The 23397-nt window shown below is 34.4% G+C and overlaps 2 protein-coding genes across 2 annotated transcripts; both read left to right on the top strand.

The window, feature by feature from the left end:
* Positions 1–213: 213 nt before the first annotated feature.
* On the top strand, positions 214–4457 carry LOC100780954 (U-box domain-containing protein 4). The gene is made up of 2 exons (XM_003552909.4): positions 214–789; positions 3332–4457. Exons 1-2 carry the CDS (start codon positions 491–493, stop codon positions 4185–4187), a joined length of 1155 nt encoding a protein of 384 aa, XP_003552957.1. The 5' UTR covers positions 214–490; the 3' UTR covers positions 4188–4457.
* A 1211-nt stretch (positions 4458–5668) lies between these two features.
* On the top strand, positions 5669–23038 carry LOC100777219 (protease Do-like 7). The gene is made up of 24 exons (XM_003552905.5): positions 5669–6186; positions 6267–6337; positions 7347–7481; positions 8048–8106; positions 8191–8227; positions 8682–8807; positions 8948–9037; positions 10212–10277; positions 10373–10429; positions 10517–10582; positions 11759–11866; positions 12539–12619; positions 13133–13182; positions 13562–13727; positions 14657–15169; positions 16481–16663; positions 16760–16865; positions 17409–17579; positions 17668–17747; positions 19058–19285; positions 21172–21387; positions 21537–21694; positions 21990–22101; positions 22561–23038. Exons 1-24 carry the CDS (start codon positions 5901–5903, stop codon positions 22735–22737), a joined length of 3342 nt encoding a protein of 1113 aa, XP_003552953.1. The 5' UTR covers positions 5669–5900; the 3' UTR covers positions 22738–23038.
* The last annotated feature ends 359 nt before the right edge of the window (positions 23039–23397 follow it).

Raw genomic sequence — 23397 nt, 5'->3', positions numbered from 1 at the left:
CAACTAATATATAATATATAATATTATATACTTTTGTTTTCCATTATAATTATTGTATATAAAAGAATTATTATCATTTTATTTTTTAATATAATATTAATTATTTTTTTATATTTATATCTCTTAAAATGTTAATAATAAATATGAAATTAATTAATGATATCGAGTTATTAATTTATAAGTAATAAATTAATAATTCCATATCTCTAGTTTGTCTAAACAAATACGCAGGGTCTGTAAAAATAATAATAAGTAAATGCAATACTAATAAATAAATGAAACATTTTTTTTGAATGTATAAATAAATGAATGTTATTCTAATATTTTTAGGAAACTTGAAACTAGGAGACAAACAACTTTTCTTTCTCTCTCTCAAAGTTACAAATAACTGTTGCTTAACGCCTCTCCCAGGAGCCTCCACCCCAAAACAAGAAACAGACTTTGCGTTTCTCCTCAGCCTCTTAAAACCAAACAGATTTTATTCTCTCAAATGGAGAGTCCCCATTCACTGTCTCCCTCTTCCTCCTCCGACGGCGTCGGCTTCGAGACGGAGGAGCCGCGGACGCCGCTGGCCGTGCGCCGCGCGCTGCAGCTCCTCAACTCCGGCGATCCCGACCTGCGCCTCCAAGCTGCTCGCGACATCCGGCGCCTCACGAAGACGTCACAACGTTGTCGGCGCCAGTTATCCCAGGCTGTCGGTCCACTCGTTTCCATGCTCCGAGTCGACTCGCCCGAGTCACACGAACCCGCTCTCCTCGCCTTGCTCAACCTCGCCGTCAAAGACGAAAAGTACCGTACATCTCTCCCTTTTTATTTGCCTCTGTTACCTCTTTTTTAATTACTAATTAGTAATTACCCCCTCTTCGCCCAAAATTAAACCTGACTAATTATATTTTTATGAAAAAAAGTAAAAACCCTAAATTATTGACTAATTGGATTTTTTTTTTTTTTGTGTATGATTAATTTATTTGTAGTGGGTTTAATTTTTTATTTAATTAATTTATAATTTATATGATTTTTGTTAGTTGTTGTTTGACGTGCTTTTTTCTTCTTCTTGATTCTGGAAATTCGTGCGCTTTATGAAACATTTGCGATACCTTGAAGCCATCGAGTTGGGGATTCGATATAAAATTGAAATAAAATAATGTCAAAAAATTTGAGATTCGATGTACTATTTGTATATAATGTAATATAGTAGTATATGGCATATATATTTAGTGTAGTACTCTGAGATTCTGATTCTTCTCTTTATTTTTTCCCCTCAGTTTCCTTTTTCTTTTATATTTTTTTTGGGCGGGATGGTTGGGCTTCGTTTTTAATTTTTTATAATCCACCTAGATATTTGTTACTTAGAAAAGATGATTCTTGATATACCTTTCCTTTTTCTTGGGGGAAGGGAGGGGTAGTTAGTTACCATCCTTGACAGAAAGTAAGAATTGAAAGACCACTTTATCATTCCTTAGAATGCAAGAGATTTTGTGGTTGATTGAATTCTTTAAAATATTATGTTTTATAAAAAAGAGAAAATAACCCATCAAATTGGTATTTTATTATATAAATGCTAAACAGTACCATTAGACAATGGTTTAAAAAGAAGAAATTTTTTTATCGAGATACATAAAATTGTATTTTTTATAATTTTTTTATATTCTTCTATGTTTTACAAAATAAATATTTAATTCTTTTAGTTCCTTAACTATATGTCATGTCTAAAGGAAACTAGTTAGCAAGATTTTATTATTATTAATAGTAGTAATTTTGCTATTATTAATTTTGTGTTGTGGTGAGTACTATGTTGTCTTGTGAATTCTAGAATGTCGATTACGTTGCTTTATGAATGATAATTGTTGCTTTTGATGGCTATAATGCATGCACAAAAATGCCATATCACAAGAAAGAATTGGATGCTTTTTGTTGTTGAAACTTATCCGATTGCGAGGTGGATTTCCTTTGTTTCACATGGTGCTCTTTCTTTTTTACCTTTTGTTTCTTTTTCTTTTTCGCTCATGTCTTATTCCGGAAGTAATCTTTTTATGGAGTTTCATTTATTGCTCATTGCTGCGTGTCAAATTTCACCTTCAGGCAAAAGGAATAGTTTTAATTCCTTTAATTTTCTGTCGCTTCTAGTTGGTTACTAAATATTTGCATAAAGCAGTGCCAGTTAAAACTTTAGATATTGGTTTGCCATGTTTATCATATCATATACGGAAAATATCAAAATAGCAAACGGGTTAAAAAGGAAAGCTATTCAGCACGCCTTAATAATTTTTAGGATAGAAATGGGAAAATTCTAGTTGTTATTAACTTATCTATTTTTCTTCAATGCTTTTAAATTAGTGATTTAACAACTTTATGCTTAATTTTCTAGAGATGGTTCAGATCTCTGCATTGAACGTGATGTTCAACCACTGAAAGGCTTTTTTCATACTCATGAGTCATGTCCTCATTATTTTTGTTCAAGTGGGGTGAAAATGGGAAGGTGAATAAGAGTGACCAAAGAATGGGGTAGAAAGTTTTGATTTTTACTCAGTGTTGCTTGGATAGAGGGTGGAAAATCACTTTCATGCTGTAGGAGTGACCGAAATTTGTGGGGTGGAGTGTGAAAGAGTTGCACTCCTTTCTCAACCTCTCTACATATTTGCTATACCAAACAATTATGAAGTGATTTTCATTCATTGCAAATTTCCTACCTTCCCATCCTATGCAGAACAGGCATACGTAAAATTTCTTGTTTTGGCTCATGTTTTAATACAAGAATATTGTCAATCTAGATCTTTTTGAGAAGAGAACACGGTACTTCTTTTAGTGTTTATCTCTATCCATTCCTTCCCTTCCACTCTCTTGTTTCTTTCTCTTTTGTGGGACCTTTAGCAAGTAGTTTTGAGCCAGCATCATGGACTTGATGCTGTGCCTAAATTGCCCAATAATAGAGAGGAAGGAATTAAATATGACATGATATCTAACCACCACAAGAGAGTTAAACCAGGGGAATCAAATTTCATTCTACTTTGGCTAGAGAATGAACTCCAATTACTAAAAAAAATCTAAAATATACCAGGATATCAATTTCTTTTGCCTGGCATGTGTTACATTATAGCCTGATGAAGTTATAACAGTTAATCATGAATTGAATATTGGCTTGTTTGTTGTATCCTGTGCTTTTTATTTTGTTGTTCTACCACTATACAAGTATCAGCCAGTTAGTCTTCCTCGATTTCTTTTGTGGTTCATATGTTTTAGATTCAGTGCTGATTAACTTTATGCTAGATAATCCTCTGAATCCTAATTCAGTCGTATTCATTACTTGAACTGGTCTTATCTTATCTTGCAGGAATAAAATCAATATTGTGGAGGCCGGTGCATTAGAACCGATAATTAGTTTCCTTAAGTCTCAGAATCTAAATCTGCAGGAGTCTGCAACTGCATCTTTGCTCACTCTATCTGCCTCTTCAACCAACAAACCAATCATTAGTGCTTGTGGTGTCATTCCTCTTCTTGTGCAGATCCTTAGAGATGGAAGCCATCAAGCTAAAGCTGATGCAGTAATGGCTCTCTCTAATTTATCAACACACACTAACAATCTCAGCATCATTCTCGAGACAAACCCAATCCCTTACATGGTTGATCTTCTCAAAACCTGTAAAAAATCCTCAAAAACGGCTGAAAAATGCTGTGCTTTGATAGAATCCTTGGTGGATTATGACGAGGGCAGAACTGCCTTGACATCTGAGGAAGGCGGGGTTCTTGCAGTTGTGGAAGTTCTCGAAAGTGGCACACTCCAAAGTAGGGAGCATGCTGTTGGAGCACTGTTGACAATGTGCCAAAGTGACCGATGTAAATACCGGGAACCAATTCTTAGAGAAGGTGTCATTCCAGGACTTCTTGAGCTTACTGTCCAAGGAACACCGAAGTCTCAGTCAAAAGCACGCACCCTCTTGCAGTTACTGAGAGAGTCTCCTTATCCGAGATCTGAAATTCAACCTGATACCCTTGAGAATATAGTATGCAACATCATATCTCAGATTGATGGCGACGATCAATCTGGTAAGGCAAAGAAGATGCTGGCTGAGATGGTCCAAGTCAGTATGGAACAGAGTCTGAGACATTTACAGCAAAGGGCTCTTGTATGCACCCCAAGTGATCTTCCTATAGCTGGCTGTGCTGCTTCTGAAGTTTCTTCAAAATGATAGTTGCCGCTGGCCAACTGTCTTTTTTTCACTTTTTTTGTCTTTGCAATTGCGGTTTGTGAGGTAAATTTCCATAGTAGAAAACGTAAAAAAAAGAAAAAAAAGAAGAAGGAATAATAATACATAGTGAAGGATGCCAGTCCTGGCCATTGTGGAGGTATCGAGTGACTGGTAAGTGTCAATAAACTAAGTTGTCATTGGTAAAGAGCAGGATTTTGTAGTTGGCTTGTAAAGAAACTGGTGTATAAAATGACATACAAGTAGTAAAAACTGGTGTAAGAATTTACAACTTTTGATTCAATTTTTGTTTTGGGGTCTACCAATGATAAACTAAACGCGCTTGATGACCTCTACGTTTTACCGTTTAACAGTAATTAACAGGATGGAATACACTTTTTTAATTATTTGGCCGAAATCCTATGAAATTGATTTTAAATAATTAAAATTATAATTAAACTGAATTAATTTGAAATTTTCAATTAAAGAAAGAAGATGCTTTTTTTTGTCGGTAAAATAAAATTTTGCATGACTAACCTTCACTTGTGCCTTTCATAAAAAAAAAAACAAAAACTTTTCACTTGTGAAAAATGGGCCAGCCGACAAACCTAACCGACCTAGTGAAGAAATGTCCCCCAGTATGGTTTGGATACTTTCTTCGCATATGCTACAAGTTCGACACGATTGCAAAACTATAGTCAAAATTTTAATAATTAATAACAGAATCCTAAAGTTTATACCTTTTCATTTGGAAAAAAAAAAAGCACTACTATTAAAAGAGAGAAAGACCATTTCGTTTATCTCTGCAAAACAATTATTAGCTCTTTGTGATATTTCTATAAGATACGGTCGTTGATTAAGAAATACTAGTACAGACCTTTTTTCTTTCTTTCTAACTATAAAAAAATACAAATTTACTTTCAAATGTATTAATTATTTATTTTAATATTTTTTATTTATTGTAAAGTCTATAAGTGAGACACTCATTTATGTTTCATGTGAGAGAATGTATTTATTTAGTGAAAAAAACCCATTAACTTTCCACAATTTAAATTATTGAATTTCACATTAACTATTCAAACCCTCTTACCAAACTGAATTTAATGAGTTATATTTGTTTCTTATACATTAAGTTAGAGATGTAATAATAGTAATTTAGAGCAGTAAAAAAAAATAGTAAAATGTGTTTGAATTCTTGTAAATTTTGTATATTCAAGTTTGATTTTAATGAATAAAAAAATAGGAGTGTTAGTTGCACTCTTTCTCATAAACTCTATCCATTGATTAGAATTTATTTAAAATTATTAATTTTGATAGATTTTATTTTTTATTTAATATAAATAAAAAGAGAACTATTAATTGAGAACTAAAACATAAAAAATGATAATTTCAATCTTATAAGAAAGTTTTAGAAAGATAATATCAGGGACAAAATATTGTAGCGTCAGAAAAGAGAGAAATGAAAAAGTGAATTAAAAAAAAGGTAGGGAAAAAAGAGTAATCTAAGAAGAAAATGATTTGATTTGGGACGATGATTGGTTGATTATTGACAAGCTAGTTATGTTCCCAAAAACACGTAGGCATTGAATTCCGTGGCGACGCGCGCAGACCTGAGGTCGCTGAGTAGTAGTAATTGGCGTGGACTAATTGTGTTCAGCCCTAGTTAAACACACACTCAGCTCAGAGACAAGTAATAATACCATCACTCATCGGGAAATGGGAGATCCAGCGGAGAGCTTCGGATCGGAAGGTTTGGATTCCGCCGCCGCCGTTAAGACCGACGACCTTTGTATGGAAATCGATCCGCCATTTCAGGAAAACGTCGCCACCGCCGAGGACTGGCGGAAAGCTCTCAACAGAGTCGTCCCTGCCGTCGTCGTCCTCCGCACCACTGCCACTCGCTCCTTCGACACCGAGTCCGCCGCCGCCAGCTACGCCACCGGCTTCATCGTCGACAAGCGCCGCGGCATCATTCTCACCAATCGCCACGTCGTCAAGCCAGGTAACCTCGCCGCTCTTGCTATTTCTCATTTTCTAGTTATTTCCGCGCGCGTTGACGATTTCTCTGTTTCGAATGCGTAGGTCCGGTGGTTGCAGAAGCGATGTTTCTGAACCGCGAAGAGGTTCCGGTTCATCCGATTTACAGAGATCCGGTGAGTGAACTTTTGATGTCTTCGCTTTGGTTTCTCAATGTGATGATGTGAACCGTTGAATAATTTGCGATTTAGTTGAATCCTTTCTTTCATTCGGTTGTTGTTTTGGTCATTTATACATGATGCATTCTGCTTCCTAGAAACTTCTTTGCTCAAATACTCGTTTCACTATGAACTATGAAGACGGCCAAATCTTATGTAACTGTTACGAACATACGAAATCACTACGCCATTGTTTTTCAATAACAAGTATTTAAAATACAAAAACGTGTTTGTATTGTTATTACCTGCTTTAGGAGTATTGTTATTTAAACGAAGTGTGTGTTTGCAAAATTGATTTTGAAGTGGTGTAGTTTATATTTGAATGTTTTTATTCTAAAAGCAAGTTAGTAGTAAATCTCCTTGTTTCAACGCAAAAGTTATTTAAAGTTGCTTCAATCCTTAAAGTGGAACCAAATATGTGAACATTTACTTTAAAATCATATTAGCTAATATTTCAATATGATTCTGGATCATCTAACGTGAATCCAAACACATTAGTTTGGAACTGCATCATATCAATTTATAATCACATCCATCTTCCATTTGAAGGCAAAAGCTACTCCTGTTAGCTTCTTATTCCATGTTTTTAACTTAAGTCTTGAGGTTTGGACGTGAAACCAAACACATGGGAAGAGTGTTTTATCATCTCAAAAGACCTTCACTGTTATTATTAACTTTCCGTTTGTTTTTAAATTGTGAAATGACAAAATGGTTCCCCTTTTTGTTTTGTTTTACTGTACTCCATTTCATTTCTTTTGTGCTAGAGTTTGTATTTTAAAACTGTACTTTGTAGAAATTTTTAAAATTTATTGATAATTATTATGGTCCTCAGAGAGTTCTTGTATGTGTGTCTGTGTATTTTTATTCTCATTTATTTGATTAATAAATTCTTGCTGAGAATTATTTTCCGTTGCTCTTTCACTGGATGCCTGTTGATGCAACCAACTAAATACATACACTTCTGTAGGTACATGATTTTGGGTTCTTTCGTTATGATCCTGGTGCTATACAATTTCTGAACTATGAGGAGATACCACTTGCTCCTGAAGCTGCCTGTGTAGGACTAGAAATCAGAGTTGTTGGTAATGATAGTGGTGAGAAGGTATTACCTAAAATTCGCATCTATGATTTTGTGTCTGCATTATGTTAATTGGTTTTTGACTTAGATGCATTGGACAAACATGTTTCATTTGATAGTTCAATTCCACTTATACCCTGTATCCAGTCTTGCATTTTTTAAGTCAATTCTCGTAGGTCAAAGCTACATGATTTCCATGCTTATATCAATACTCATCAAATGGCTAGCAAGTGATGTTTTTCTTGGCAAATTGACCAAATCAATATAACATTGTTGCACAAAGCAGAGTGATGATGTATGCTGAGTTTTTTTTGGTTTGGTTTCTTATCATGATCATGGTTTGTTTTCAACATACGTCCAGTTACATTCATTTGTTGTCTTCTATTAGGCCATTGGTTTCTAAAATCAAGTTATATATCAAAACTTATTTTCTTAAAATAATGGCCCAAATTGGTAGTCTTTCAGTGTGTTCATAATTGCCACTTGCTTTTTATTGATGTAAAAGAATCATGTGTTCTAAACTTCTAACATTACCTTGGTTCTTTTTCTCCCAATAAATTTGGTATAATTATTTTGGCTTTTGCTTTCAGGTTTCCATTTTGGCTGGTACTCTTGCTCGTTTGGATAGGGATGCTCCTCATTATAAGAAGTATGTTGTAGAATCTCTGTAACTTTTTTGTGCTCTTTTTGTGAACTGGTATAATTTGGATAGTTAATCTATTATTTGATGCAGGGATGGGTATAATGACTTCAACACATTCTATATGCAAGTAAGTGAAAACAAATATTATTTATTTCATTTACATTAAAATTTCAAATTATGAGTTTGTTCACGTTATTTTCTTTTTTCTTCAAATTTTAACATCCTTTAATTTCCTTCCTAGGTTGTATTTTAATTGTTTAGGTGTCTGTCTTGTAATTTATCCAATGGCATACTAAAGTTTTCCTCATTTTTTTTATTACTTTATGTGGAAATATGCTAGAATTGAAAGCAGGCTTCATTGCTAAAAATGATAGGGGAAAAAAAATAAACTTTAACGGTTAAAAATCAATTTGTGCCAGCGTTGGGTAACTTAATTCGTAGACCAAGTGATTTGTCTGATGTGATTTTGAAGTCTTCTTTAGAAGTGATTTACAATTTACAATTACTGTATATGATATGCATGTCTAGTCTTTGCCCATTCCTTTATTGCAACCATATATCTCCTGATTTTTGCATTTCAGGCAGCATCTGGGACCAAAGGAGGGTCAAGTGGTTCCCCAGTTATAGATTGGCAAGGCAGGGCAGTGGCCCTGAATGCTGGGAGCAAGTCATCAAGTGCATCAGCATTCTTTCTGCCTCTAGAACGAGTGAGCTCTTGATATATACTTTTGCTGAACTTGTCTGATGCTTCCTGTAGTAATCAAGGAGAAATTCAGCTCCTCTAAGTGGGGATGTACTAATTCAATTAGGACAAGTGAACAACTAAATACAGTGATTCACATTTCAGGTTGTGAGGGCATTGAGGTTTCTTCAAAAGGGAAGTGAAACTTATGTTGATAAATGGAAGGCAGTTTCTATACCTCGTGGTACACTTCAGGTCTGTCAATTATTCTTTGCAGATTCTTCCTTTTGTGTTTTTCTCATGATTTAATAATAAACTATTTTGTGGTACCGAAGCTTAAATATTTTGTATGCTACATTGCAGTGAATAATATTAACCATATTAAATTTCTTTCTGATGGAAATTTCCTTGTAAATTGAAATATTTTGCTGTGGCAAATGGCAATAAGGCCTAGTGGTGTCTGTGGTCATTTATCTGTTGTTAGTTATGTGTTAAGAATCAAAATGCAGTGTTAAGATATAAAGTTGCTTTCTTTAGGAACTTGGAAGCATTAAGTATAGCTTTAGGTTTTATTTTGGCCTGTTTCAGGACATTTGAGTGTTATATTTTGTTTCATCCTTAGTGAACTCATTCATGGATGGCCCTCTGTTTTCTCCTTTCATATTATGATGTCTCATTTGTAGGCTTATTATTTATCAGGAATTGTTAAAGAGTAAATATTCTTTATTGTTGTCTCCAAACTGATTTATGAGAAAACTATTTTTGCAAGAGTTGTTATAGTACCTGCCTAGACTTGTCCACTTTATTTTTCTGAAATGTCTCCATTGCTAAGTTTCTAGGTGCACTTGTTGGGTCTGAGACTGTTGGAACATGAAGTGACATATTTGGTTATCGGCGTATATTTATACTTTAGACATTGAAAGTGATACCAACTAGTTATATATTGTGTAAAATGCCAAATGCTAACTGTATGATTTCTTGTTTATGGTTTTACCATTGTTATTGAATCAACTTTTTTTAAATTTTGGCAATGGATTTGCATGAAAATACTGACATATGTTGTATATTTAAGTAATCTCAAGATAATGTTTATTCCTTACATCTTTAATTTACTTCTTCACTGCTTGTTATAGATCACAAGACACTTGCTGTAATTAGTACTTTCAAGATCCTCCCATCTTTTTTCTGTTTGTCTGCTCATTGCAGATGTGCTTTGATTGTAGAGGTTTGACTTATCATTTTGTAATTTTTAGATATTTTTGTTTCTTGCATCTTTATTCTGCTTGTCTGCTAATTTTTTTGTTTCTTATATATTGGATGAGATTAGAGATGGTTGTATAGATTTTTTTTCTTGGTTCTGTAAATGGGCATTACATTTGGGTATGACACAATCTTATTTTATTTCTTCTTTGTGTAAAATTTGATATAGATGACATTTCTCCATAAAGGGTTTGATGAGACTCGTCGACTTGGCCTCAGAAGTGAGACAGAGCAGGTTGTTATTATATAATTTTTTCAGGTTATCCTTATTCAGTGGCAGTTTCCTTCAAATATCCCCTGAATTATTTACACTGCTCTTAAATTATGCAGATAGTACGTCATGCTTCTCCAGCTGGTGAAACTGGAATGCTCGTTGTGGACTCTGTGGTAAGCAAATTGTTATGTAGAATGTTAATCTTTTTTGAGTTGTTATTCCATTTCAATTTCTTTGGCTTTACTCCTTGACTTGTTTAGGTGCCAGGTGGTCCGGGTTATAAACACTTGGAACCGGGTGATGTTGTTGTTCGTGTCAATGGAGAAGTAAGTTTGTTTGAAGGGCAAAATTTTTGCTCTTCTGCCCTACCCTCCCCATTTTGTTTCTGTTCTTTCTTGGGTTCTCTGTCATTTTATGTTTGATGTAGATTTAGTTTGTTTATCGTCCTTAGTGAAACACTGGGGTTTATGTTTCATCTAGAAGTATGAGAACTGGTCACAAAAAGGTCATACTTGATTATGGAGGGCTGACATTGAAGGAAAATTGTAAGAGATTCTTTCGGATAGAAGTAGTTGTACTGTTGTACATCCAAATTGCTGCTTATGATAATTATGCTCAACTTAGGTACACAGAGACAAGGAGACTGCTGCTTGGAAAAGTTACAAATATGAATCACTTATTGTTTACACATCTACTATGTCTTTTGTTACCCATTGGTTGAAAAAAGCATTTTTGAAGTATGGATTTCTAGGAGTCCTAAGTATTCCTCTTCTCCCTAAATATAAAACACTTTCTTTTAAATTTTCTTATCCCTTATAAGACTCTTTTCTAACTGTCCTTTACATTAATTAATTTTTTACTAAAATACCCTTAATTTTTTTAATTCATAAATAATAAATGCCACAAATTATCTCTTTTCCTCTCTTACGAGTATTGGAGAATTGAAGAGTTTTGTTTTAAAATTAAAACTCAACTACCATATTCTCTCTCCATATATTAATTATTTATCTTAGGATTTGGGTTTTAAGCTAAACTCAACCTTACAAAGCTGGCTTGAAAGGTGAGGGTTGCCCCCCAGTCCCCCACTTATATACTCTATCTTGGTACTATCTTTAGCCGATCTGAGACTTGAGTTTTTCCCAATAATTTGGGTGGAAAGTAATCAAGTGGAAAAAATTTATAGACAAAGTTATAGTCTCAATAATTTTAAGGGTAATTTTGGAAAAATATTATAGACAAATTTAATGCTACTGACTATATTAACCAAATTTCTTAATAAGTGTGAATTAGTTATAAGTGTCTTATAGGGACGGAGGGAGTAGTATTAACTTCACTTTTTTTTAAGTTTTTCCCATTTATTGAGTGATTATTGGTTTCAAGAATTATTTTCTTGCATTTGAAAGGCTGCAAAAACAGGGCCTTTCACTGTCCATGTACTGTTTGTGGTTGGTATTAGACACTGGAGCCTGTTTTCTAGAACTTGACTCTAAATTTCATTGCAGGTCATTACTCAATTTCTGAAACTTGAGACTCTACTTGATGACAGTGTAAACAAGAATATTGAATTACAAATTGAAAGGGGTGGCACATCTAAGAGTTTAACATTGTCGGTGAGATTTTTATTCTTGGATATTTACTATGAGTAGTTTAGTACTTGTTGACATACCCAAACACATATATTTTCTATGGGAAGGGCATCATGGTGATCTACTTGCAACCTCCACTCTTTTTGAAGAGAGGGGGGCTGAAGGAAACCTAACTGTATAAAATGGTAAATAAGTCAAGAGCATCATCAAACTTTTACTTTGTATATCCTTCTAATTTCATCAAAACTTAGCCTGTGAAGATCTGAAAATACATTTAATAATAGACCAGAATTATACTGGTTTAACAATTTTGTTTGAAAGCAATACAGTGGCCAGATAGTAATTTTCTGAAGATTTTGTGATTCTTTAATCCTTTGTAATCAAATGCATGATAATTATAAATTTGGGTTCGACCGACTTGTGGCCTGACCACCCATCAAAAGAGGTTTATTAAATATGGACACAAGATGAACCAAACTTAGCACTCTGCATCGTGCCAGCCATGAAATAGGGAAATATTTACCCATGAAGTAATATTGAACAGAAAGAATCTGATGAAAGCATAAAAGTAGGTCCTTAGTTGCTAACATGAAGCTTGCTCAAGAGTTATACTGGCTGCTTGAATAATGATTATTGAAAATCCAATTATTGCTTACCATTTTGCTAACTTTTTTTTTTAATAAAATTTTGTATCAGGTGCAAGATTTGCACTCAATAACGCCTGATTATTTCTTAGAAGTGAGTGGGGCAGTAATACATCCTCTTTCTTATCAGCAGGTTAGTTGGGCTGAACTCAGAAATGGAATGTTTACTGTATTTTATATTGTGTTCTCTAAAGAACACTTAGTTGAATATGATTTGGCTTGCTGCTTGGGAGGCCGAAGGAGGTGTCTGTTCAAATGAAGAAAAATGTCTTGAATGTTTACCATGTTTCTTATATTGAAGATATTATTAGAGTAGTGTTTGGCCTTTTCCCTTTATTCTATTGGTCCATCTATCTCTGTACGCTGGCCTTTTTCCTTCATTCTATTGGTCCATCTGTCTCTATTTAAGATGTTTTTCGTCTTATACTAAAGTACTATTCCCTCTAAATGGTCGATTTACCTTTCTTATTATATATTATAGGGTACCAGTTTGTTTCCAGTTGTGGTTACTGGAACGTAGTTATTCGAGAACATACTGTCTTAAAACTCTCAATATGTTACTCACCCTCCCCAAGGTTGCTTCCATTACTCTTCCAATTTAAGCAAACTGTCTCATTTTGGTTATGTTTTCATCTTTTTACTGCAGGCTAGAAACTTCCGTTTCCATTGTGGTCTTGTTTATGTGGCTGAACCAGGGTATGTATACTTTGATAAACATTGAATTTACCAAACTTGATAACTATTTACAGCCTAATGGGCAGAGAAAATATTAGGGAATTGTAGTTTATATTGATGATAATGCTTATCAAAATCATGTATAGAGTTAGGTGAATGAAATTATTAATTTATTATAACTTTATGAAGATGTTGTAAACTTATCTCTTGTATTTAAGAATTCCTTGAAATTGTTCATCACTTGACAAATTAGCAAATAACCTTGAGTCTAGCATCAAGTTTGTCTTCATTTGCAAGAGTTGTTCGTGGAGGGACGAGGGCGAGGATCCCTCTGATGTTTATTTAAAATTTTGGTATATAGAACATGCTTTATTGAACATGTGATAATTACCTTTTGCAGATATATGCTCTTCAGAGCAGGAGTTCCTCGCCATGCAATAATTAAGAAATTTGCTGGTGAAGAAATATCATGTCTTGATGAACTAATATCAGTTCTTTCTAAGCTATCCAGGGGTGCTCGAGTACCATTGGAATATATAAGCTACACTGATCGTCATCGAAGGAAGGTAATGGTTACTGTGCAATCAACATATAATTTTAAATTAGTGTATATTTGCAGAATGCTGATACTGTTGATTACTTCTTTTCATAACTTTCATACGGTATTGATTGGTCTTTTTAAACCTTGATCTATATATTTGCAATAAAATTGTCCTAGTGGTTCATGAATAGAAAACAGCCCCTCACTGATTATGTTGTGTTTATGATATTTCAAAGAAAACAATGACCTTTTCTATTTATTTATTTTTCTTTGGTCTATAAGATTTAGGGTATGTAATGCTATACTTGTAACTATTTATACACGTGATTGGTATACATATTTAGATTATGTTCCTTCGATTTTGTAGAAGTCAGTTTATATGGTTGTATATGTTAATGGTTTATGATAAGCATCTAACTTTACAGGGATGGTTTACATTTTGTTAAGTTTTTGACTCGGGTGGATTTTATGAAAAGTTTATTCTATAGAAAATTGGCTTAATGATGTAAACTTTATTCTAACTCTACAGTGGAGTCTACTGGTACATTAATCTAGCAGATTATCAGCACTACATTAATGTTCAATATTGCATGTTTTTTGTGGATAATTGAACTTGACATTTATTGCTGATATTAGAAGCGGATTGACTTTCTGATCCGACATGAATCACATGATAATATTTTCATGTTAGAAGCGGTGGTATATTTCTATGTTTGTATTTATGTTCAATATTATATGTTGTTGATAATTGAACTTGACATTTGTTGCTGATATTAGAAACGGATTGACTTTCTGATCCGACATGAATCACATGATAATATTTTCATGTTAGAAGCAGTGGTATATTCATATGTTTGTATATATGTTCCTTTTTGCATTTAATGCACAGAGGTCATTTAAAAGGTATAACAAATTTCTGATTTTGTTTCACTAACATGGTTGATGGGGCTGCAGTCTGTTTTAGTGACCGTTGATAGGCATGAATGGTATGTACCACCCCAGATATACACTCGTGATGACAGTACTGGCCTTTGGAATGCTAAACCTGCTTTTAAGCTTGATTCCCCCTTCCTATCATTGGGTGCTAAAGATGTTGACAATCTGTCTAGACAGCCAGTTTCACTAACTGGTGAGCGTGCTTGTGGGGGACATGTGTTTGGAGATAACAATCAGGAGTTTGTTGATGGTGTCACTAGCATGGAAACCAATTGTGAAGATCCCTCAGAGTGTGTATCTCACCACAATGCATCTGATGGTGTGGTGAAAAAACGAAAAGTGGAGGAAGATTTATCAGCTGATGGAAATCTTGTTGCTGATTTTTCCTTAAATGATACCAGGGAAACTAAGCTAGAAAAATCAAGTATTATACAGGATGACATGTTAATGGACTATCAGGGTGCAACTGCAGCTACAGCAAATGCGTCAGTTGCTGAACGTGTGATCGAGCCGACTCTTGTGATGTTTGAGGTATTATTGTAGAAATTTTATCACTATTTTGATAAGTAGCTTCACTGGAATGCATAGTGCATGAATGATACTAAAATTATATGATGTCCTCATTATGGTGTCTCCTCCATGAGTTTCAGGTGACCTCATTAAAAGTACCAAAACTTTTAAAAATTTAGTTGTTTTTGGAGGTTTAAGATGAGTTTCACTCATTTTTTTTATAAAATTAATATAATATATGTTCCTTTTTGAAAGTAGTGAAATTTAACAATTTTTGTGGTCTTAACATGAATTTCAATTCATTTTTTTTGTTTTGGCCTGATTGGAAGTTATTTTAACTGATTAGGAAGTGTTTCAAAATGTTTCTATCATGAATTGTTGCATTTGGTGTGTGTTTCTGATATTTGGAAACAGGGAACATTTTCATTATTTAAACTTTTAAAGCAAACTCAGAAGCTGTCACCAATGAAGTTCAAAAAGTTTTTTTCTGGAGGGCAGAGGTGACTGACGCATTTTAATTTTTAATTTTTTAATGTAATTATAGAATAAACCTAGCAATGTTAATTTTGTTTTTACAGCTATTTCATAATATACTTGGGTATATGTTTTTAATATGTGATTCCCTTTTCAAGATATCTCTTATTTCTCCTCTAAGTATGGTTTTAGGACAGTCCTAGTAGACAATCAGTGGATGTATGGAGCCTGAGTTCCTTGATGTTTTCCTTTTCTAATCCCTTAACTAAATATTACCTTTTGTTTTGGGCCCAGGAATTTCCATGTAATATAAAATGTCTATAATTGTGGTTTGCTGTAGTTCATTTGTTTTTGTTGTCAGTCTAATTGTGAAGGGGAGCCTTGGTGCAATGGTTGGAGTTGCTACTGTGTGATTTCAAATTGTGGAATTAGCCTCTTGCAAATGCAAAGGCTGACTAAGTAGACCCATAATGGATCTGACTCTTCCCTTGATCCTGCCATTGTGGGAGTTTTATCGAAACAGTCTGCCCTTATTTTTGTTAGTCTAATTGTTTTAGTCTTAGCTGTGATATGTGGTCCAAATTGCCTATCAGCCTTTTGTTTTATTGATGTGAATGATGCAATATGGCTTCTGGTGTCCCATGTTTTTTATTTTTTTTTAAATCATCTTTTCCCCCGCCCATTACTGTCATATTTAAGTGTTTAAGTTCATTAATCTAGGACATTTCTATTTTTCTGATAAAAAAATTGTATTATATAATCCCTTTTGAGTTGTGACAACAATGCTTGATGTTGTAGCACGGTACTGGTACTGACTTATTGGTTTCCCTATGTTTTAAAATCATGTGGGATATGCAGGTTCATGTTCCCCCATCTTGTATGCTTGATGGTGTTCATTCACAGCACTTTTTTGGAACTGGTGTCATAATTTATCACTCCCAAGATATGGGATTAGTTGCAGTTGACAAGAATACAGTTGCAATATCTGCCTCTGATGTAATGCTATCTTTCGCCGCCTTCCCTGTTGAAATTCCAGGAGAGGTAAATCTTTCCAAAAGAATGGGACACCAATAAAATAAATGAATAAACAAGAAGATTGTCTTTCTTTACCTTATTGTCCCTCTCTTATATTTGCAGGTGGTATTTCTCCATCCTGTTCACAATTATGCCCTCATATCATATGATCCCTCAGCATTGGGACCCGTTGGGGGTTCAGTTGTTCGTGCTGCAGAGTTACTTCCAGGTGGGTTTCAACATGTAATTGCTAAATTTCGACTATTTTAATGTGACTTCATCTTTATCAGATCCAGATTTGGGAATGAAGAACATGTTTCATTCTCATTGACATCAGTCTGTGACTAAAGACTACTATCCATACTTTGGTTGAATGTGATTAGGAATAATAAATAAAATCTTTTTATGACTTGTTGTGCGTTCCAATTTCTCCTGTCCCCTTTCTGTCAAGGAATACTTATCTTACCTGTGAGGATATCATGATATGTGTGGAGGTAATGAACTTTGTATGAACTTATTACTACATAAATGTGTAGTTGATACTTGATAGTTTTACGTTTTCTTGTTGAAGTTAATTGCTTCTGGTAAATGATTAAACTACTCTAGCAAGGGATGAGGGAATATTTTAAAGGTAAATAAAGTTTTGTTTTGAAGATATAAACATTTTAGATGTAGATGATGAGAGAAGGGAGAAGTTTGAGGGCTTATGTACTTCAACAATTATTTATCTATATTGTTGAAAGACTCACGTTTAGTACATTTTCTTCTTCAGAGCCAGCATTACGCCGGGGTGATTCTGTTTATCTTGTGGGGTTGAGTAGAAGCCTACAAGCAACTTCTAGAAAATCAGTTGTTACCAATCCTTGTGCTGCATTAAATATAGGATCTGCTGATTCCCCTCGCTATAGGGCAACCAATATGGAAGTAATTGAGCTTGATACAGGTAAACTTGGATAGCTTCTTTTTTTTTGTTGTTAAATCATGTTACTTGTACTGATAAAATGCCTTACTATTCATGTGTTTAAATACAGATTTTGGCAGTACATTTTCGGGTGTGCTAACAGACGAACAAGGAAGGGTCCAAGCTATATGGGGAAGCTTCTCAACTCAGGTTTATACTGTTTATTCTCTGCTTGCTGGGATGGATCTGGACATTTTTCATTAGGGCCACTATTGGAAAAAATGCTAGAAGCAAATTGAATGATAAAACTAATACTTAATGACATCAATAAAAACCTTTCCTGAGCCTTCTTTGAACAGCTTATGCTTTCAGGAGGGTTCATCCTTTGGCATGGCATAATGAGTGAGTGGCTTTTAGGTAGACTAGATCATCAGAAGTTCAAACTTTGCAATGCTTTTATTATTGTTATTATTAGATTAATTTAATTTTCAACACATGATTTGGGTGGAGTCTATGTAATGTCCACACTCCAAATCTTTTTTTTTCTTTTTTGCATTGGGTGGCATGTTAGAAATTTTAGTTAAAACCACTCCCAAGTCCCAAGTCTTCTAACAGGTTAAACTTTTAGCAAGGTTGGTTGCTTCACAGTTGACGCTAATTAACCTTAAGTTCTATTCTTTTAGTGAATAGAAGTTAAGTAGGGGATAAGGTTGCCCCTTTTCAAGGTTAGGACATACAACAAGCCTTAACAAGGGCTTATGGTGGTACTTATAAATGACTTACTAATGAAGGACCGCTGGTAGGAACTAGAAATGCAGTCCAATGCTACCTTAATACTAATTTCCAAATAGAAATTATAGAAGAAGAATAATTAGACATTTAGACCTTGTCTATATGATCCCGTCATGAGTAAAATTCCTGATGAGAGACTTGAAACAATGTACATATTCTATGGTTTTTGGTTTTTTTCATTTGTTTAATATAATAAAGCCTGACTTCAAACAGTTGTGTCCTCGTAGAAGAAGGGCAAGAGAAGAAAGATGAAAACTAGAAAGAGACGAGAGAAGAGAAATTTTACCCAAACCTCAAATGGCTACCTGATGGTGGATTGGTCCTTGAAGTCTATAATGCCATTATTCCTTTTCAATTAAAATTCTAATATCAATTAAGAAAAGCCTAGGGTGGTCAATTTGGTCCTTGAATTCTATGTTCCATTATTCCTCTTCATTTCTAATTAGGAAAACAAATATCGGAGAAACCTTGCCAAAATTTTGACAGATTTTGTTGAAATATAGGACTTGTAAATTATTATGCTTCCTTTTTCTTGCTAAATTTTGAAGTTTAAAGGCTTACCAAGTTAACTAGCTTGTGTGTGGGTCATGGCCTAGGGTGGGCCATGACATATAACTTTCTATTTTATTTTTTCATTTCTTGTGAAAGGGAGTGGGAGTATTTATATGATGAACCCTGACTGAATTGTGACATACTTTTTATGTGGATGCTAAAATCCCCTGTTGCAGCTGAAATTTGGTTGCAGCACCTCAGAAGATCATCAATTTGTGAGGGGTATTCCAATTTATGCAATAAGTCAGGTCCTTGACAAGATTATATCAGGTGCAAATGGGTCACCTCTTCTTATAAATGGTGTCAAAAGGCCTATGCCACTTGTGAGAATTCTAGAGGTTGAACTTTATCCAACATTGCTTTCAAAGGCTCGGAGTTTTGGATTAAGTGATGATTGGATTCAGGTATGAATATCTTGCTTTTAATAGTTTGAGTTTTTACCTGTAGGACTACTTTCTTTCCTTATGCATGCAATATGTAATGCTATTTTCACTTTAGCAATTAAAATTTAAAAAGAAAATGCTATGTTACAGCCTTATATATTTATGATTACCTGTCCATTGCTGAATTTGCTATTTAAGATTTTATTCTTTCTGCATTACTGCATAAGAACCAGATTTAAGGTTCTAGTGTAGCCCTTCCTGCACTAAATAAGATAGAAGCAACAACAAATACTACTGTGTATCAATGATCATAGATAGCATTCCATTTTAACTGAATGCACTACCATCTGATGCCTCCAACATGTAGAAAATTTGTTTTCTTCCTTGGATGATTACTGTAGAAGTTCTTTTTGGTTTTACTATATGAAATTAGATGCTATTTGTGAATTGTGATGAATGTTGTCATGACTTAAGGCTTAAGCACAGGAGGAGTAGTCAATAAGACTAGTTCATTATGTGGAAAAACTCCGAGGCTTAATTACCACATTAACTTCCTATTCTGCTCAATGTAAGATTCATAACATTGCTACCCCCTTTAAGAAACATGTCCATGGTGGCTTCACTCTATTTCCCCTTACATTGGAAGACACTCCTGTATTCAGTACATTGCATCTTAATCTAGCCTATAATTAGTTATTTCCGCAGCTCAACTCTCAATGAGAGCACCCATGGTGGCTTCACTATGCTTTCCCTTACATTGGCGGCTTCACACACCAATGTATTCAGTAGATTGCATCTTAATCTAGCCTGCAGGTAGTCATTTTTATTAGAATGAATGTATAAAAATAACTGATTACAAACAGTTATTGCAGGACAGTTAGACAGCTAACTACTTTTCTTTCACTAACAGAATTCTGTTAGTTAGTTGTTAGTTACTTTGTGATTAGTTTCAAGGGCTAGAGGTTTATAAATACCTCCTTTGTAACTGCATTAAAAGGTTAACTTTTCAGAATCAATAATATCAATTTTTCTTTTTTCTGTTCTCAATACTTTCTCTTTTTTTTTTTCTCTGTTCTCTCAGTTATCTAAATCTGATAATTTTCGTAACTCAACTCTCGACCAGAGCACCAATTGTTATGAATTAAGCACATGAGAGACCAACCTAAAAGATTAGTCCATTAGGTAGGAGAATCCTAAGGTTTAGTTACCACATTGAGCTTCCTATTCTACTCAATGCGAAATTTATAACAGATGTGGTTGTCACATGGTTGTAGTCATGCATCATGCATTGGCTAAAATATGAATAAAATGAACCACACTAGCTTCCTATGAGTTTTGTCTAAATTACTATCTTCCTTTTTATTTCAGAAACTTTGTTGATTGTCTTACCTGCCTTGTATTTTGTGTGTGTGACCTCCCTTATCGTTGTACTTTCAACGCTCTGAATGGCTCCTAGTAGTACATAAGATTAACTAATATATTAATGTATAAAAGACAGGATATAGGGTGGCATGTATTCAAAGCAGTGAAGTTTTTTTTAAAAAAAAAATCAAGATTAGATGTGAGTATAGTTTAGACAAATACCAAAACAGTATAATTTACCCAAATGATTTCTTTTGTTATGTTTGTTCTAGAATTGGCACCATGTGGGTTTATAAGAAAAATGACATTATGGATTGGTACTGGTGACAAGTCCTCAGTTTTTGAGTTTTTTCTATTGTCCATCTTTACCTCAAGAAGTATTTCAAACAAGCAGAGTAGAGGACAATTTATGTTGCCTCTTGTTTGTTTGTTGTTTACTTAATGGATTCCCTTACCTTCTTTCACTTATTGAAACATGAAAGAACTAGCTTTGATGTTACCATCGTCTTGATTTGGTATTAATCGTTTTTGGTCACATATTGTAGGCACTTGTTAAGAAAGATCCAGTAAGACGTCAGGTTTTACGTGTTAAAGGTTGTTTGGCTGGATCAAAGGCTGAGAATCTTTTAGAACAAGGGGACATGGTTTTAGCAATCAACAAAGAACCAGTGACATGCTTCCGTGACATCGAAAATGCTTGCCAAGCTTTAGACAAATCCGACGCCAATGATGGGAAGCTTCACTTGACTATTTTCCGGCAGGTATGTGACAATATCTGCTCCCTGATTAAAGTTGTTTTATTTCTTTCTTTTGATTGAGTTTGTGGAGCCTGCAAAATGGAACTTTGTCTTTCTTTATTTGTGGCATATGTATTATGATTATGCCTTATTGATTTGTGTGATTGTGTCAGGGACAAGAGGTTGAACTTTTTGTGGGAACAGATGTTAGGGATGGAAATGGTACTGCTCGTGCAATTAATTGGTGTGGTTGTATTGTCCAAGATCCACATCCAGCAGTGCGTGCTCTTGGATTTCTTCCCGAAGAAGGTCATGGTGTATATGTGGCAAGGTATGATTTTACCTTTGCGCTTGCAAATTTTAAGTCTGCATAAGTGTAAAAAAGTGCCTGATTAATGGAGTGGCATTGTAGGATAATTATATGTAAAATTGTATGAAGGCCTACTGTATTTTGTTTACAAACTGCTGCTGTTATGTCAACTTCATGTGGTGGCCTTTGATATTGGTCTAGATAACTACATGTATGGTTTGAATTGTAAATTTGTAATAATAACTTGCTCCTGCTCTTGCATTGCATGCTTGCATGACTACAGCATCTGCTTACAACAAAATTTGTTAAATTACAGGTGGTGTCATGGGAGTCCTGTACATAGATATGGTCTATATGCTCTTCAGTGGATAGTTGAAATTAATGGAAAACCAACTCCAAATATAGATTCTTTCGTTAATGTGACAAAGGTATGGAATTTACTGTGCATGTATGTAACTCACACTTACATGCTGTTACCACCCCTTTCTTCCTAGTTAGAGCTTATATATATGTGATATGATACGGTGCCCGTGGTGATCTTGAATACACAAAAATGCATGGCATGCGTACATGTGGAACATCTATGGTGTGTGTTTCATTTTATATGATTAATTTATCCACTTAATAAAGATTGATCTATTACTTATTTATTGACATGAAACATTTAAGGAATTTGTAAACCCGTGATGTTTCTGCTGCAAGCTTTTTCCTTTTTAGGCCCGAGAAATCTGGATTTGTAAAGAATATTGTAACTTTTGCCATGATGACTCAGGATCTAATACCACAGTTTGATAGCATGGCATAACGTTTTTTGGCTGCACATTTATTCTACGACTTGACAAGCTGCTCTTTTTTGGTATTCTCTTAAATTATTTATTGAATGGCAGGAACTAGAACATGGCGAGTTTGTTCGTGTAAAGACAATTCACCTCAATGGGAAGCCACGAGTCCTAACATTGAAGCAAGATTTGCATTACTGGCCTACGTGGGAATTGAGATTTGATCCTAATAGTGCGATGTGGCATCGCAATATAATCAAGGGATTGAACTGCAGTACGGTCTGAATGATCGGAGCAATGTAATTCTTTCAAATTCCTATGGACGCAGCTGCGCTGGAGTATAAAAAATCTTGTGGAAGGCTTCTTCAGGTTCAGAATTATGGTTTACCAGTGCTGCCTCGTTGCAAATTTGATGCGCTTCGTCCAAAGATATTCTATTGCATTGCCATGATTGATAATTTATGAGGCATTCGATTCAGGCTGGCAATTATTTATTCGGTTATGTACCGCAACATATGACTTGTAGGTTAATTATATTGGATGCTGGAAAGCTTGGATAATAAAAGAAAAATGAAAAATATTTATAGCTTTCTATGTATTGACGACAAAAAAAAACTTTTTTTTTGGTTTGTGAATATTTTGTCAACCATCAGTTGCTTCATTGCAATGTAAATAAATACCCTAGGTATTATATAGATAGATTATATCGTAATAATTTACTGGGGAAAAAAAACTATATGGTTCCATTTTATTTTGCTTCGTACTCATGCCCCCTCATCCGAATAATAGTAAACTTCCACTTTGAATACTAAAAAAGGCGAGAAAACCAGTATTTTAGATTGACAAAGTTTTAATTGTGTTTCGAACTTTCATTTTCATCTGCTTGGTGACAGAGGAAGAAACTAGAAACACGTTTAGCTTCTCTTTGATGCGAAACGGAATAGA

This window comes from Glycine max, chromosome 18 (genome assembly GCF_000004515.6).
Source record: "Glycine max cultivar Williams 82 chromosome 18, Glycine_max_v4.0, whole genome shotgun sequence".
Classification (NCBI taxonomy): Eukaryota; Viridiplantae; Streptophyta; class Magnoliopsida; order Fabales; family Fabaceae; genus Glycine; species Glycine max.
Note: the sequence above shows the minus strand (reverse complement) of the source record. Positions and strands in the feature narration are given on the sequence as shown.

Coding starts and splice junctions, on each gene's coding strand:
- LOC100780954 (XM_003552909.4), top strand. CDS start 491: ATGGAGAGTCCCCATTCACTGTCTCCCTCTTCCTCCTCCGACGGCGTC. Junction 790..3,331: donor CTCGCCGTCAAAGACGAAAA/GTACCGTACATC, acceptor CTTATCTTGCAG/GAATAAAATCAATATTGTGG.
- LOC100777219 (XM_003552905.5), top strand. CDS start 5,901: ATGGGAGATCCAGCGGAGAGCTTCGGATCGGAAGGTTTGGATTCCGCC. Junction 6,187..6,266: donor TCGCCACGTCGTCAAGCCAG/GTAACCTCGCCG, acceptor TCGAATGCGTAG/GTCCGGTGGTTGCAGAAGCG. Junction 10,583..11,758: donor TTGTTCGTGTCAATGGAGAA/GTAAGTTTGTTT, acceptor ATTTCATTGCAG/GTCATTACTCAATTTCTGAA.